Here is an 18,895-nt window from a genome sequence, read left to right on the forward strand (position 1 = left end):
TAATGAAATTAAAATCTAAACAAGATAATGTATAATTTAATAAAGGGTGTTAGGGTTTCCAACCCTGGGCAAGGAGAGGCTTAATTAATAATTATAGCGTAATTTGCTTAAGTGGGACTGAACCCAACACTTTGTCACTGAATTTCCTGTATTAGTTCATAGTTACCTCTATAACTGAGACAGTGAGTGAATGCATTAACATCTGTAATTGAGAAATGAGATAACATCCTTTTGTTTGTCTGTATTCTGACCTCTAATAATGAAACCTTTTGTAAATGAGAAAGATATTTATTACCTCTATAAGTGAGACAAATTTGCAGGTCCCTTGCAGATCTCACTTAACCAGGTTTCACTGCATTTAATTAAATTATTAAATTATTATTATTATTATAAGATTGTTTTGACAAAATTAAGCAAATCTTTATTTGTCTTTGGCTGAGAAAACCTTAATAAAACTTTACTTTGGCTAAGACAACCTTAATAAAATGAAATGTAGTTAAATAATTATTAATTACGCATGGCCTTGACGAGATATGGGTCGACAACCCAAGCACGTTTTGTTTAATTATACCTACATTACCTTGTATAAAATATTTATTTTGTTAGAAAACACGATAAGAGGGTTAATAGTTCCAGATCGAGATCTTAAAGGAATAACTTTTTATCAGAAATTTAATATGATAAACTATAACCCTATGTGTTAAGGGGTTATATCCAGTTAGAATTTTTAAAGAATCGATTTTTTTTCTGCATTTTCGGGATGTTTGAACATACATATATTTAAGTATATTTCTGAAAATTTCAAGTTGATCCGAGAAATATTTACGATAAACGAATCAAAAAATAATAATTTTAACTTAGTGTAAACGTCTTTTGAAACTTTAAAACGCGTTTTTTTTTCGAACAGAGTTTTCAAAGTCAGTGAGCAAAATTTTTCCAAAACAGCTCGACCGGTCAGTTTCGAATTTTTACAAAATCTTTTTAGATATTTTTCCCAGGTATTACTTGAAGGAATCGAAATCGAAAATCTTTAACCATTTAACAAATTTGTGTGTGTTGAGTAATCTCTTAATACCAAAAACGGTCGCAACATGCTACTTTCAAAATATTAAAATTTTTTTTAATTCGTCAAAATTTTTTTAATTTATTTTGATAATTACGTGCAAGCGTTGAAGGACCCCCTCCCCCGTACCATAACAAATAGTAACATTATGATTTGACCCCGTCCCCCTAAATTTGTTACGTAATTTAAGTACAGCCCCGACTACCATAATCCTTAACGTAGCCCGTCGTACATTCTCATTCATGATTCAAGGACCATGTAATTTATGAACGGCCACCTTATTAAATATTTGTTATTGAAATTAATAAATATTTTATTTTTAATATTTAATTAATAAAAAATAAATTATTAATTATACCGTTAATTTGCAATGTTTTATTTTATTTTTTTTTTTTTATATAATTAAGATTAAGAGTTCCTTGTACTCTTTTATATTTCTTCATGGAAATCGTCGATTAGAAAATAATTATCGTATACTTGCAGAAAAAAAAAATTTATAACTTCCTTTATAATTAAATTCATTATAGATTTTAGGTAAATATTCTTATAGTTAAACACACATGCATAATAACAGGTAAATACATGTTCAAGGTCCTTCTTAGCACCCAAGTATACTCTTCATATTTGTAATTTATGTTGGTTATTAATACCCTGGTAGATCAATGAACAGGCAATAACAGCGAAATATGAATGATCTAAACCAATTAAGGATGTATGAGCATGACAACAATGTTTGATTTAAAGGCTCAAAATTTGTTTGTAGGTAGTCTTTTACTCAAAGAATATGTGGTTAAAATTTCAGCTTAGGTATCAGTGCAAATTTTTAAGAAAAAAGTCATTAAAAATCGATATAAAATACATTGGCTCTTATGGAGAAATCTCAAAAAACGACATATTTTGGAAGTTTTTGATAATTTTCATTTGGAATGAATGAAAACAAATTTAAAAAAAACTTTTTAATAGAAAGTAAACATATTAGCAATGAATTAGAAAAGAAAAAAACTAAGTGTCACCGTCCATATAAGGGATGTAAGAGAAGGGTAGATTAAGGGTTGAAATTATTTTTATCTTATTTTCACCTTTGATGAATTTTGTTATAACTTCATGAATGTAGACGAAAAATAAGAATAAAATTTTTCGATATATGTCTTGGTTTTCGAAATATCGAAAGCTAAATAATTAAACAAAATTTTCAATTTTCGATATTTTGAAAATTAAGCCAGATATCGAAAAATTTTATTCTTACTTTTCGTCTTATATCGTCAAGTAATAATATAATTTATCATCAAAATTTAAAATATATATTTTTTAAATTTGTGCTCCCACTACCGTGCTCAAACCTCCTTAAACTAAAATAACTAAAAACAAATGCATATATTTTGAAAATAATTTACTGAATGTTGACAAGAATAGTTAATTTATAATTTGATTTTATTTTAATATACATCGATCGGTGGATTATTATAAAATGACATCTTTAAAAAGTAAAAAATCGATACCAAGTAAACTGTCAATAACACCTAAAAAAGAACTAAAATCAACATTTTCTGAATCACGTCAATTAGATATTCATGTAATGGTTGAAGGTTTTGAAAATCTACATGGTTTATTTCAAGCATCTGATGTATTTGTACAAGCTGAATTCTTAAATATTGTAATTGGTGAATCACCTCAACAAGCAATATCTGCAAACGATATTTTCATTCCACATAATTTTCATTGTATATTACGATACTATCCAGATGTTCCACAATGCGTTGATGATTTAATATCAAATCCAATTGTATTTAATGTATTTCAAGTTGAAGGTATCCCTGGTGAAAAAAATATTTGAAGAAAGAATAAGAAATTCTGAAAAAGTCTTAGGAACTTTGAATTTCTCAACGTTTTCGGACTAGTCTAATTCAGAGTTATTCAGAGTTCTTAAGGATGTATGAGCATGGTAGTGGGGGCACAAATTTAAAAATAGATATTTTCAATTTTGATGATAAATTTATGTTATTACTTGACGATATAAGACGAAAAGTAAGAATAAAATTTTTCGATATCTGGCTTAATTTTCAAAATATCGAAAATTTTGTTTAATTATTTAGCTTTCGATATTTCGAAAACCAAGACACATATCGAAAAATTTTATTCTTATTTTTCGTCTACATTCATGAAGTTATAACAAAATTCATCATCAAAGTTGAAAATAAGATAAAAATAATTTCAACCCTTAATCTACCCTGCTCTTACATCCCTTATATGGACGGTGACACTTAGTTTTTTTCTTTTCTAATTCATTGCTAATATGTTTACTTTCTATTAAAAAGTTTTTTTTAAATTTGTTTTCATTCATTCCAAATGAAAATTATCAAAAACTTCCAAAATATGTCGTTTTTTGAGATTCTTCCATAAGAGCCAATGTATTTTATATCGATTTTTAATGACTTTTTTCTTAAAAATTTGCACGGATACCTAAGCTGAAATTTTAACCACATATTCTTTGAGTAAAAGGCTACCTACAAACAAATTTTGAGCCTTTAAATCAAACATTATTGTCATGCTCATACATCCTTAATACTTTTATAAAGTTTCTAAGACTTTTTCAGAGTTTCCTAAGACTTATCAAAACTTATTCTTTTTTCGAATATTTTTTCTACCAGGGATCTTTGATACAGAACATGTATATCCGAAGAAAACGAAAGCAGAAGAACAGCGTCTATCACCAGTGACAATATCGTCTGTTAAAGGTAGTAAAGTTGGGAAGACTCGATCGAAGAAGTCAAGTGAACAAAAAACAAAAAGTCATGCTAGTTCGGATGCAAATGCAAGAAAACAATCGGATAGAAAACTATTTAATACGATTTTAATAGGACGTTGTAATATTGATTTGCTACCATTATTGTTAGGTGACAAAGAAGTCAAAGAAACATTAATCATTCATCCAGATACACCACCCAATGTTTTAGATGATACAATTATATCAGAGAGTGCTTTACCACGGTTACGGGCATATTTACGTGCACCAGTATCACCTATAGAGAATTTAGAAGACGGCAATGTATTAGGTAATTTAAATTTTCACGAAATAGAGTATTCTATGTTTGAATAAAATAAAATTCAAAAACTAAAGAAACCCTCCTACAAACGCTCTCACAAAATCGTGCTCTTAAAAGTATGAAAACAACAAAATATTTTCATCTGAAATTGTTATGATAAGTAAAATCATCATTACAGTCCAGGTACCTCTAAGAGTACACAGTTTTCCACAGGACCGAAAAGAGAGTCCCTTGACTGTAATGACGATCGAAATAAAATTCATGGAAAACTAAAAATGCAATATTCAATTTTAAGAAAAATGTGTTATTTTTTCAATCTCTGAAGGAATTTGCTTAGCTAACGCAGCTGCTGCGCACCCAATTTTTTATAATCAAATAACATTTTTGTAGAATTTTCTGTTGAATCCATCTATAATATCCCATCAGAAATTATGCAAGATAATATGCGTTATACAATAGGAACACCGTTACCAATCAATTCTGAAGTAATGGAATCAGTATTGATACGGGATGGTATCGTTAGAAAAAGTCCAGTTCTAGAAAAATCAAAAATTTGGTCAAGTTTAACTGGATTAGAATCACGCGCATCATATTCAAAATATAAATTCGATGAAAATATTTCATCAATAAAAAATACATTACCAATTGATTTAGAATATTCAATATTAAATAGTGAAAAACATATTGAATGGAATACAATGAGACGTATCTGGTTACGAGATAATTCTAGTCAAGTATTTGTTGAAAAATTACGTGCATTCCGTAAATGGCCAGTTGAAATATTGGGAACGAAATCAACACAACAAAAACAAATTATATTACCAAATGCTGTTGATATTCCAATTGTGACACCATCACCAAAAGAAATGCTACCAAATGTTGAAAGATCTGATGTACACTTAATGGGCTTTTTAGATCTAACTAAATTATTATACACCGGTTCGTAACGATTTTGAGTACTTCATAATTATACCATGTATATATGAAATAACATAGTATATTAAGTTTAGTCCCAAGTTTGTAACGCTTAAAAATAATGATGCTAGGAAAAAAATTTTGTCATAGGTGTTCATAAAATCACCTAATTAGTCCATTTCCGGTTGTCTGTCTGTGGACACGATAACGCAAAAACGAAAAAAGATATCGAACTGAAATTTTTACAGCGTACTCAGGACGTAAAAAGTGAGGTCAAGTTCGTAAATGAGCATCATAGGGCAATTGGGTCTTGGGTCCGTAGGACCCATCTTGTAAACCGTTAGAGATAGAACAAAAGTTGTAAAAAATGTTCCTTTTCAAAAATAAAACAACTTTTGTTTGAAACATTTTTTCGTAAACATCACTGTTTACCCGTTAGGGCGCCAATTAGGCGGAAATTTTATAATATGTTAGTATACTTGATTATCAGTTATGTATGTGTCACATGTTTGTATGTGTAATGTGATAAAGAAATCATTACTGACTATGCATGGTATTTCAACAATTAACTCAGTCAATTGTTTGCTTTCACTTGTTTTAGTTGTATAGAGTACGGAACCCTAAACTAGCACTTGAAACATAGCTAAGAACATTCTCCATTAAATTTCCTTTCAAACGAAACAAAAAATACTATGCCACGGACAGACAGACAGACACACACAACGGTCAAATTTAAAGCATCCCTTTTTTTGGTTTGGGGGTTAAAAAGTAATAATTTTATGATTTGAAGGTGTAACAAGTACACGTGTTGTATGCCAATTACATACTTTTAATATGGAAGAATTACGTATGGAAACTGGACATAACATTATATTTAAAGATCCATATGCTGGAAGTACAACCATTAAAACTAAATCTGCAAATACACATAAAAGACGTAAAAGTGAAAAAGATCAAAGTACAGATGATGGTGGTGATCAGGATTCAACTTCACGTGACATGGAAGGTTCAACACCATTAAAATCGTCACTAGGTGAACCAACCTTTATAATAATTGAAGTCAGATTACTACGACCATTTTTTCCAGCTAAATCAATCGAGGAACTTCATAATATTTTAACGGATTTTATACCGACACATGAACCAATTAATCGTGATGTGATTACAATTGAAATGGCTGAAAATGATTTACAGAATTGTCTTGAGGATTTAATTCAAATAATATATCAAGAATATAATGATTTTGTTGAAAAACGTAACAGCAAAGTATTGAATAATTTAACTGGTGATGAAGAAATTGATTTTATTAAATTTTTAAATTCAAGTGGTAAGTAAGATAAAAAAATGCTCCAATAAATTGTCTAAAAATTTAGTAACTTCCTCATATACCCTGGTGGCAAGGGCGTATTTACGGGGGGGGGGGGGGGTAATAGTGGGTAACTACCCCCCCAGAAATCAGGAAACAAAAACGGAAATCGGGTCTCAAATAAAATTTGAAGTTTGACAAAAACAATGGAATAGATGAATCTTAAAGAGAAAACAAAATCAAATCTTCGGTAGTAGTTAGTTCCCAGAGTCATAATTCAATTATTGTATCGAAAATCAGGTTTAAATATCCTTCCAAGTCTGTTACGAGAATTCCGACTTTCCCATTCCGCGCATTTAATTTTCCAAAATTCAGAGAACTTGGTATACCGGAAGCAAGTTTTTTTGACTCAAAAACGTTTTCTCATAAAATTCTTTAGTCATAAAATTTGTCTTAGTTCTCGTTATGAAATATCTGTTTTGGTGCAGGAAATCAAATAAAACAGGTTTATTCTGGACCATTCTAGAGAAAATGGAATTTCAGATTCGTAAATATCGTTGGATCTTGCGGAAAATGTTAGATTTATTTCAATCAATTATTTTTTAACAATAAGAATTATATATTTATTTGAATCTCCATTTTAAAATGGGAATTTATCACGGCGACTTCTTGAAGTTATTACCCCCCCCCCTAAGAAAATGTCGTAAAGACGCCACTGCCTGGTGGAAATATTTTCTGCCGACAGTCTAATTTAGTCTTGCAGTGTTCTGAAAAACAATTCTAGAAGAATAATAACATGAAACAATATTTGCAGGAGAAAATTTTCATAAAAAAATAATTTCCCCTCTGCAGGTGCCAATAATTGTTTTAAAACAATTTTAAAGAAGAAAGTTTATCATGTCGTGAGTGAAAAATTCCCATTTAAACTACAAAATGAAAGTAATATTACCAAATGGGATGAATATATTAATGAAATTTATGTTTATTTGATAAAAAAAATTAATACCGTTGTGAATAGTTTTATTAGTCCAAACATGGGTTTAACATCATTATCAGAGAATAATAATAATATTTATAATGAAATTAAAACAACCGATATCTTATTGTATGCAAAAGAAGCTGAAGAAAATGATAAATTAAATTTAGCTGAACGATATTATTTAGAATTAATTGATAATGATAAAACAAATTGTGAATCATGGTTATATTATGCAATATTTCAATTACATCATTATAATAACATTAACGAATCATTAAAACTAGTACGAGAATGTTTAAAAATTGACTCCACTTATAAATATGGTCTAATATTATTAGGTATGAAAATTCACTACTGGAATTGCCAACAGAGTGAGAAGCACGTCTCAAAGTAGATTGACACAGATAGCAAATGTCGAAGCCTGGTTATAATACGCATGTCTTAATATACAACAATAATATCCTGGCGCGTATTTAAAATAAGATTACACCACTTTTAAATAAATTTAAAACAGTATATTTTGAACAAATTACCATTTTACCATTTTTAAAATTTGTTTTCATAGAATTAACACAAAATTATCTAACAATATTACTCGTTTGAACGTTAAAACAAAATAAAATTTTATTTATTTATTTTAAGCACATGTGAATGTGAAATATAAACACATCATTGAAGCAGCTGACTCCGGTCATACGATCATGCGCATTGAATACCAGGCCTCCAAAATGGTGTTTCTCCGTCAGCTGTTTGAATATTGTATTTTCATCTTTGTTAATCTACTCTGTGACGCCAAAATATATATACTTGGTATACACTGGGCTTATCTATTTAAAATATATGATCTAAGTATTGAATCTACCAATACTATAGTTACTCTTCAAGTTCAAAGCTAATTAATAAGTCAGAAAAACTTGAAATAATTTCCTGGCAAATTTTTTTTTTCTTAAGAGAAGTATTCAATATGATAAAAGTAAAATTTAAAGTAATTTATTTTTCGAAAATTTGAAATGTTTTAAATATTACTGGTTAGTTCTGAAAAATTTAGGTGAACATATTACTCTTACATTATTTTGCTAACTAAATTTTCATAAAATATCGGATTTATTCTGAAAAAGTCAAGGAGAACTCAGAATATTTCTTCCGAAAGAGTTTCAATCTATTACTATTTTCCATGTCATTTAATGATTGAATAATAATTATACCATGTATATATGAAATATACATAGTATATTAAGTTTAGTCCCAAGTTTGTAACGCTTAAAAATAATGATGCTAGGAAAAAAATTTTGTCATAGGTGTTCATAAAATCACCTAATAAATCCATTTCCGGTTGTCCGTCCGTCCGTCCGTCTGTGGACACGATAACTCAAAAACGAAAAAAGATATCGAGCTGAAATTTTTATAGCGTACTCAAGACGTAAAAAGTGAGGTCAAGTTCGTAAATGAGCATCATAGGTCAATTGGGTCTTGGATCCGTAGGACCCATCTTGTAAACCGTTAGAGATAGAACAAAAGTTTAAATGTAAAAAATGTTCAAAAATTAAACAACTTTTGTTTGAAACATTTTTTCGTAAACATCACTGTTTACTTGTGAGGACGCCAATTAGGCGGAAATTTTATAATATATACTATACTTGATTATAAATTATGTATGTGTCACATGTTTGTATGTGTAATGTGATAAAGAAATCAACACTGACTATGTATGGTATTTCAACAATTAACTCAGTCAACGGTTTGTTTTCACTTGTTTATTTGATATTTTCAGACTCTTTTAGACTTTTTTAGAGATTGTTTTATTTCACATATTCTTTTTCTGAATTTCAAACTAAATACCCTTTTTCTGAATTTCAAACTAAAAGTCCCAGAACAAATTTAATTCCACAAAGGAATATATTCTCGGTATTGATGGTAGGCACACACAGATTAAAAATGGCACTGTAAATTATTTATAGGTTTACTATTACATAGAAATAATAATTATGATAAAGCTGAAGCATGTTTTCAAACTGTGACAACACATTATCCAAATTATTTAATTGGTTGGGTGATATTCCATTTATTTTATTTATTAATTGATAATTATGAAGGTGCTGATGTAACCCATGAACAAATGAATAAATGTTTAAATAATGAACAAACGTTATTAAACATTGAAACAAAAATAACACAAGATACAACAACACGCAATAATAATACTACAGATACAGATTCCACAGATTCCACACAGTTGTTAGAATTTGAACATAAACCAGAATTAAGTTGGAATGTTAAAATATGGGAACAAAATCAAATGTATGCTCGTACAATTGTTTTATTATTAAAATTAAAATGTTTTGAATTTGTAAAGATTGCGTTAGCACAAGAATTATTAACAACTATCAATAAAGCTAGTTACAGGTGAGAAATAACACGAAAACGTACATAAATAACAGCTGACTGACCAGCGCTGTTCTAACATTTAACTGACTGACTGTCATAACTGTTATCTATATGCAATATACAAGCTCTATTACAATTTTCAGCTTTAATAAATTCATTTAAATACCATGGAAATCATAAATGAATCTTATCTATTTATTATTCATAAATAAGGGCTGACTGACCAGCTCTATTTCTAACATCTAACTGACTGACAATAATAACTACTATTTATATGCAATATAAAATCTGTGTAACAATTTTCAGCTTTAGTAAATTCATTTTAGTACCACGTAAAACTGCACCGTTTCGATAGCATGTATCTGACCCCTGTTCTATCGTTCGCTTGACTGACCGCAGTATGTGTGTGTACACAACTACTATAATCATTCCTCAAATTATCAGCTTTAGTAAATTCAACGAATTTTTTTTTTTTGGCCTGACCTTTAATCCATATTATTTCGTATTGAATAACTTGAATAACCCTGTATAACGAAACAGGACTTGATCTTTCTGAAATAAGTCCTAATCATGGTGTCCCTGATTTTCCATAAAAAAGTTAAATTCATTTAACGGTCTAAATACGCTTCTTATTTAGGGTATGAATGATCATAGAACATGTTTCAACTTTTATTAGGTATCAAAAGAGCCAAAATGTATAATCTGCATTGTTGGTTTACAACTCCACAGATGGAAAAAATTTTGACGAAAGAATGTCTTAGATACTCTGAAAAAATCTTCGGAACTCTTAATGACTCTGAATTCCTCAACGCTTTGGACTATTTAATTCAGAGTTATTCAGACTTCTTAAATCTGAATTATACAGTCCAAAAACGTTGAGAAATTCAGAGTTATTCATTTTCTAAGACTTTTCTAGAGTTTCTAACACTTTTTTTTAGAATTTCTAAGACTTATTAAGATATTTTTTCTACCAGGGTCGTAATTTTCTAACGGTTCTGAAATGACTATTAAATAGAACGCCTGGTTTATAATATTCGAATAAAAACTAATTATTCCTTAACAATAAATCATTGAAGATCATAAAATATATATTAAAAATTTGTTAACAATATTTATAGCTATTACAGTGCTGTATGTTATTATTTATTAAAACAATATGATATTGCATTAATTGAAATACAAGATATACTAAAGATGAATGGACCCACTGATATTGATGTTGGTAGTTTAATTGGATATTGTAATTATAAATTATGTAATTATCAAGAGGCTGCTGAATGTTTTCAATCATTATTATATACATATAATTGTACAAATAATATATTATTAATTTATACTTATTTAACACATATTTGTAAATATATACAAAATCGATTGGATGATGCTTTAAAGTATATATTGTTAGGTAAGTGCAATATTGAAACGACGCGTAGGCAATAGAGAATATTCATGAAATTTAAATTTTGTTCAATTATTTTTACGTTAACTTTATTGGCTGGACATTTGAATTAAACCATTATTTAAGTAATTAATATTTTTTTAATTACTTAAAATTAATTAATAAAAGTACAAATTCAGTGAGAGAAATTCAAATTTCAAAAAGGACGTCATAGTATGTGGCTTGTCAAACTTGTTAACATCGAAGAGTTTATATCATAGAGATATGAAGATAGAGATCGCTAGCCTTGCGATGCAAAAATACAACAGATTCGCAGCGTTTCCAGACACAAGTTCCTTATAGTGATTTATATTGTTACACCCTAGGTTGTAAATACACACCCACACCAAATGTATGGTTATTGGCTGGTATCATATATTATGATATTAAAGATTTAAAAAATGCTGAGATATGTTTAAAAGAATCAAATATATTAGATAATAAACTATCAGATACGTGGAAATATTTATCACTTATTAATCAACGATTAGGCAATGAATCTGTTGCAGAACAATGTATGCAATATGCAAATAAATATCAATTACCAGCTTATCCACACTAGAATACTTTATTCATAATTACATATAATTTATATAAAGAGGATTTATTTTACGATTTTTCTTATCACATCATCCATGTCTTTCTATCAAATATCATTATTATATATTTTAATCAAATTTTTGTATATATAAATAAATAATTTTCATAAATATTTATCAATGGTTTTTCTTTTTATTCTCCGAACCAAAAAAAAAGGAGTATTATAAGTTGGACCGCTATGTGTGTCTGTCTGTGGCAATGTAGCGCCTATATGGATGAACCGATTTTGATTTTTTTTGTTTCGTTTGAAAGGTAATTTAATGAAGAATGATCTTAGCTCTGTTTCAAAAGCGAATTGAGGGTTTAAAAATTGGCCATGATCTTCAAAATTAATTCAATTTGGAGAAAGCTCGAAGGAAAAAGGTAATTTCATTGAAAGTGTTCTTTTAGACAGGTTACAAGTGCGAATTTATGGTCCTATACTAGGAAATTTTGCTCTAAAAGATCGTAAACTAGGCAATTTGCATGACGTAAATGTAATAAAATGCTCGAAAAATATCGAAAAATCGTCAAAAACAAAGTTTTTTGTTTTTTTTTTTGGTACTGTGTTAAAAATCACAATTTTAAAATGAAATAGTTCACACTTTTACCAACACAAAACTGTGTTTATTGTGGTCAAGGGACCTTGAACTATCATTTGCCGCAACAACAAAAATAAGTAAAATAAAAATAAACTCACCTTTGTTCAATTGTAAAGTTTGATAGCTCTGGCACATAACACCAATAGTTTTCCGGTATAACAGTTATAAAAATTTGTGTAAAATATACAAAAGCAACCGAAAATGCAAACGGAATCATTAACATGAATAAGATTCGTTGATAATTACCAAATTCACCAATATATGGTAATATATCATCGAAATCTATATCTTTTTTATCTGCACTATTGTCATTTGGTACTATTGCTGTTTTATTAGCTGTAGTTGCTTGAATATTAGGTAGTTTTTTTAATGGAAAATTATTATTACTATTTACAAAAGCAATGTTTGTTGAAAAAAGATTTTTCTTATCAGATTCTTCATTATCTTGTGATGTCTTTGTTCCATTTGACGTTCCACCTGAAAATAAATATCGAAATTACAGTTGTATACACGATATCTAAGTCGGTTCGTAAATATAGAATTGTTTAATTTCAGGACTATCTTCAGAGTCGGGGAGTGAATTATCTACAGCCTGAACAAATTATTTGCTGATGGTACTTACAAGTTGTTTGATTGGTAGATGTAGGTATATTTAAGTTTTCTTTAGGTGGCATTCTTATAAATTGATTTTAAGCTACTATAAATCACAAAACTTTAAAAATTATATCACAAAACTATTATGAACGCACTATAAACACGCATTAAACAGTTAACTATTTTTAATTAAGAAAACACTTGATTATATATTTTCTAACAGCTAGGCTAACCATTTAATTAAAGATGGTAATTCCTAGTGAGAAGCAAAACGTATTGTAACTACTTAGATACCAAATGACTGAACATTAATAAAACATATTCATGGCTTTTATAGAAATCTATATGATAAGGTCATCCCATAATTCACTTATTTATTTGCTCTCACACCACTAAAAATATTAAATTGTTTTTTTTTTTTATTAAACCCTCTAAAGTGATGTATGTATAATAATATACAACCCCACCATGTTCAGCGATTATGCAGCACCTAAGTACATTGCTAGTGTAATCACTGAGTGGGTACCTTATGCATTTACAGGTCCCATCGCCCAAGGAGTGTATTTCGACGTATTTTGACCCACTGAATCCGAATTTTCAAAGAGTACCATAAAGTTCCAAAATATAATTAATTGGTCAATCTACGGACGTTTAAAAAAGGGAAATATTTGTTTTTTCATATAGAATAAATTGGTACTAAATTTCTTGGCAAAGTTTCCAATAGTCTAGGAACTTTGGCCGTATAAACAATTAATTAATTTCTCACCACTCTGAGCGTTGGGGAAGTTGAAAATTCGAATTCAGCGGGTCAAAATACGTCGAAATACACTCATTGTTCGATGGGACTTCTAAATGTATAAGAAACCCACTCAGCGCCAACACTCTGCTTGGTACACTCAGAATTCAATCTCCAAAAATTTACTACTTATATTAATAGTACAGGTTATTTATGCAAAATCACGGGGTTGACTATCTAATTTTTTAAGAGCAGTCTGATTAAGATGTAAAACGTGACATTTTGTTCGTAATTTAATTTAGTTAAAAGTCATACGCTTAGACTTTTCCGCATGAACACAATTCGTTGTAAACTCCCCGAAAATGGCTAACATATTTTTTTTTAAAAATTGAAAATCTATGTGAGGAGTTTTCGTCGTCGCTTGAATCCTTGAAATCGCTTGAATCCAAAAAATGTGACAATTCAATATGGTGGCCGGAAAATGCCGTTATTCGCTAAAAATCCAACAAAATCAAAATTAAAAAAAAAAAAAAAATGGGGAAATAGTGCTTTTAAAGGGGTTTTTGAAAAATGTGAAAACTTAAAATATGCAAAACATGAAAAAAAATTTACAAACAAAACAAATGTTGAGTGGCCATATAAAATTTTTCACTTTTCCAAATTCCCTATCTATAAAAAAAAAAAATTTCAGCAGTAATAAAAGAAGTAAACGTTGAATGTGAAGATGAAATTGATACAAAAAAAAAAAAAACTTTACATATAGCAGTGAATGTGGATGATGATTTTTCTTTTACAAAAGAAAATATTGAGTTTTTGACTAAATAAAATGTAATGAATTAATATTAAATAAGTAAATAAATTTTTCATTGTTTATTAAATATATTAGAAACATGTGTATTTTTAGACAGACGGTTAGACGACGGACAGACAGACAACCGGAAATGGACTAATTAGGTGATTTTATGAACACCTATACTGAAATTTTGTTCGTCACAGACTAAACTTAGTATACCTTGGTATATTTCATATACATGGTATAAATATATAGCATTTTAATTACGATAATTGTTTACTGGTGTCAAACTTCTACACAATTTTACATCAAAAATGTAATTTGTATTGCATAAAAAAATTACAAAATGTGAAAGAATATGACATTTGAATGCGAATTGAACTTTTTTTTAATCTATGCCATAGTTTCTTTTATATAACGATTTTTCTCGCCCGAGTCCAAGGGATCCGGTTGTGGTAAGTTTACTCCAGGGAGATGTGATAAGCAAGGACTAGTGAAAACAAACAATTGACTGAATTTATTGTTGAAATACCCTATAATTTCGAAAATGTAATTACACTTTTACTTTTTCAGAATTTTTTAGACTTACACAGTTACACTCATTTTTCTAAAATTGTTTTACAGAACACTGCAAGACTAAATTAGACAATTGGCAGAAAATATTTCTACCAGGGCCATTCGGTTGGATAATATTGAAGGCGTGACGAAGTTAATGATTTTTGGAGAAATCAAATTTCCTCTCTTCACGCCTTAAAATAAAAAATGTTAGTATGAAATAAGGCATTATAATAGACCAGCAAAACGAAGCTAGAGTTCGTACAAAACGAAGTGGCACCGAGCAAGAGAGAGTGTATGATGTATATGTATGTGCACTCGTATCTACACTCTCTCTTGCTCGGTGCCACTTCGTTTTGTACGAACTATACATACCAATTTTCAACTTTGCATCCAAATCCTATACATTATACGCTAGTTTCGGGACCATATTATAATACAAAAAAATTTACATTGTGTCGAATTTGAAAGCTTATTTTAGGGCTAAAGTAATTTCCCAGGCTTTTATTTTGTCTCACCCGCTAATTTAAAAACGCTCCTAACTCATTTTCCAATTAAAGAAAATTCGAATTCTGAATAAATTAGTTGGAAAGCCAGAACTTACAGACTTCTTCTCCCATCGTGGGAGAACAAGTTTTGGGAATGAAAAGCACCGCGATCAGAACATAATACTCCAAGGGTTAGTAAATTTTAGCATCGTAGCGCCTTTTTGTTTTTGCAATAGTAAAAATTTTAGAAACAGTTAAGGATGTATGAGCATGGTAGTGGGGGCATAAATTTAAAAATAGATATTTTCAATTTTGATGATAAATTTATATTATTACTTGACGATATAAGACGAAGAGTAAGAATAAAATTTAATTATTTAGCTTTCGATATTTCGAAAACCAAGCCAAGGCAGGTATCGAAAAAATTTATTCTTATTTTTCGTCTACATTCATGAAGTTATAACAAAATTCATCATCAAAGTTGAAAATAAGATAAAAATAATTTCAACTCTTAATCTACCCTGCTCTTACATCCCTTATATGGACGGTGACACTTAGTTTTTTTCTTTTCTAATTCATTGCTAATATGTTTACTTTCTATTAAAAAGTTTTTTTTAAACTTTGTTTTCATTCATTCCAAATGAAAATTATCAAAAACTTCCAAAATATGTCGTTTTTTGAGATTCCTCCATAAGAGCCAATATATTTTATATCGATTTTTAATTACTTTTTTCTTAAAAATTTGCACGGATACCTAAGCTGAAATTTTAACCACATATTCTTTGAGTAAAAGACTACCTACAAACAAATTTTGAGCCTTTAAATCAAACATTGTTGTCATGCTCATACATCCTTAATCTAAAACTCATAATGACAAAAAAAATTTTTTTATTTAAATTTACATAAAAGCTTTTCTTTATAAAACTGTTTCACTCAAACACATGGCGGATTAGTTGAAGGTAGACACTTTTCTTCGCATGTTGGTTTTGGTGGACACTTTTGTTCACATACTGGCGTAAATTGACACTTATCTTCACAACAAACAACAGGTTTAAGTTGACATTGGTCTGCACAAACGGGACTAAGTGTACAACACTGTTGTCTACATACGGGTTCTGGTGGACAACAAGATGGCGGTGCTGGGCATTCGCAACAAGGAGGTGGTTTAGGTGGGGGCAGCGGTGGTGATTTTATTTTACAATTGCAGTTTGGCTTTTCTCTTGGACAATCTTGGATATTTTGTCGACGTATTTTTCTTGGGCATTTAAGCATTGCTCTTCGAATTCTATCCATTGTCTCTCTATCACAAGGTACACAAGTATTATTAAAGTATCTATTTGTAGAGTGAATAACATCTGATTGTTGGATGATTTGAGTACTATTCCATCTTGCAAGACTATTATGAACAAATGTGGTTGTAGGTGAAAATGGAAATAATGATTTGTATGCCTAGAAATTGATACAAAAAATTTAAAACATGTAAAAAATTGATAAATTTCGATTATTTTGTATTATTTTTTACTTACAGGATAAAAAAATTTACTTAAAATTTGGAGGAATGTCATTATTAAATCATGATATTATTAAATTTTTTTTTAATGATTGAAAATTTTTCAAAGCCACCTATAAATTACATTTTGTACCTGTATACAGAGTACGTGTTTCGTAACTACCATATTAGAATAGTACAGTAATGCGTAATATAATAAAACAAAAGAGGGATACAGCAAGTGGGTCCCTAGCACTTAGACCAAGAGTCCTCTGTGCCCTCTTTAAGAACAACCTGTCACAAGAAAACGAAACGTCTTTGGGTAGGAAGTGCTATTATAATTGGATGAAGCTATAGGATTTTGTCGAGGCCAGGCGCCACGCAGAAAGCCCACAGCTTCTCCGTCGAAAATTCTGTATATAATAAGTTTGGCAAATAAAAACCAAGTGGCGTATTGAATTAACTAATAAACATAATAACAACAATATAATTTTACTAAATAAAATTTGATTTATAATAATTTTACTAAATAAAATTTGATTTATAACAATTTTACTAAAATAAGAATTACACTCTATTAATTAATTAATACTAATTGTAAGTCTAAGTACAAATCATTCTAATTAATACATTCGTCAAAATAATTCAACAATCAAAAAACTATTTATCTATGAGCAAGAAGCTGACCGGACAATATCCCACAAAAATAATCCCGAAAAATAGAGTAAGAAATATCCTTAACAACATATGCCCAACCGTAACAAAATGTATTTTTCAAAAATATTTAAAAGTTAAACATAACTTACGTTGTCATATTATCTAACGAAATAATCAATAACATTATTCTTTTGAACAAATAGAACAAACGAAAAAAATTATACAGAAGCCGGGACTCGAACCCAGATTCTCTAGATACCCAGTCTTCAGTAACCAACTCCGTTACTCTTGTTCTATGTGAGTGGCTCAAATTATATGTAACCTGATAAATGAGAGAAATTACATATTTTTATACCATGTATATATGTAATATACATCAAGATATACTTAGTTTAGTCCCAAGTTTTTATACCATGTATATATGTAATATATATCAAGGTATACTAAATTTAGTCCCAAGTTTGTAACGCTTAAAAATATGGATGCTACGAACAAAATGTTAGTAAAGGTGTTCATAAAATCATCTAAAGAGGTCATTTCCGATTACCTGACTGTAAGTCCCTACAATAACTCAAAAACGAAAACAGAAATCAAGCTGAATAGGTTCGATTTTTTGACAATTGGCTTTAGAACACTAAAAAGTAAAAATTTAAAAAGATAAAAAATGTTTCAATCAAATTATAACTTATGAATAATAACTAAAATTCCTAATTATTTTGACGAATGTATATTGATTGAATAATCAAAACAAATTTCGAATTAAACAATTCGATAAGTTATCAGTCTAAAATAAATTAAGTTTAATTACAATATTTAAAAAAATTTTACTAAATAAATAAATGATTCTAATTTTTTTTAAACTTTGAAACCGTTTTTGGAGGCTTCAAACTTGATGGGAGAGAGCATTCAGATTCAGAATGTAGTAATAACACACAAATATCACTTGGACATTGTAAAAGAAAATATAAATGTGTTATTATAGTTATTATTACTATATTTGAGCGTAATACCTATTAATTTAGTTAACAAGTTCAAATTGGTAGTGTCCGACCGAAGCTTCGGCTTCGGCTTCGGCTTCGGCCAGCTTCGGCCAAAAAACCACCTTCGGGCAAACATTCGGCCTGAATTCAGACTGAAGCCGAAGCTTTGGCCGAAGGTTCTTAGCAAACGTCGGAATTGAACGAATTGTTCTAAATGTTATTATTTTGAAATAAATTTCAAGGTAATTTTTTTAATCATGTTTAGATTGACTTCTAGATCAACTTCTCAAGA

General features: G+C 29.2%; 2 protein-coding genes across 2 annotated transcripts in view; both read right to left on the reverse strand.

Annotated features, from left to right (window-relative positions):
• Positions 1-13,153, reverse strand: part of LOC123298337 (organic cation transporter protein-like) — a 33,365-nt gene extending 20,212 nt beyond the window's left edge. Inside the window, exons 1-2 of the mRNA XM_044880313.1 lie at positions 12,934-13,153; positions 12,410-12,788 (exon numbers count right to left, since the gene is read on the reverse strand). Of these exons, the coding sequence (XP_044736248.1) occupies positions 12,410-12,788; positions 12,934-12,985 (431 nt within the window). The 5' untranslated portion in view covers positions 12,986-13,153. The remainder of the gene's footprint in view (positions 1-12,409; positions 12,789-12,933) is intronic.
• A 3,238-nt stretch (positions 13,154-16,391) lies between these two features.
• On the reverse strand, positions 16,392-17,056 carry LOC123298545 (DBF4-type zinc finger-containing protein 2 homolog). The gene is made up of 2 exons (XM_044880577.1): positions 17,004-17,056; positions 16,392-16,926 (listed from the first exon to the last, which is right to left on the reverse strand). Exons 1-2 carry the CDS (start codon positions 17,040-17,042, stop codon positions 16,411-16,413), a joined length of 555 nt encoding a protein of 184 aa, XP_044736512.1. The 5' UTR covers positions 17,043-17,056; the 3' UTR covers positions 16,392-16,410.
• Between the last annotated feature and the right edge of the window lie 1,839 nt (positions 17,057-18,895).

This window comes from Chrysoperla carnea, chromosome 4 (assembly GCF_905475395.1).
Source record: "Chrysoperla carnea chromosome 4, inChrCarn1.1, whole genome shotgun sequence".
NCBI lineage: Eukaryota > Metazoa > Arthropoda > Insecta > Neuroptera > Chrysopidae > Chrysoperla > Chrysoperla carnea.

Excerpts from the sequence above, each read along its gene's own strand:
- LOC123298545 (XM_044880577.1), bottom strand. The coding sequence starts at position 17,042 with ATGACATTCCTCCAAATTTTAAGTAAATTTTTTTATCCT. Across the intron at positions 16,927-17,003 it reads TAAGTAAATTTTTTTATCCT|GCATACAAATCATTATTTCC; the intron begins GTAAGTAAAAAA and ends ATCAATTTCTAG.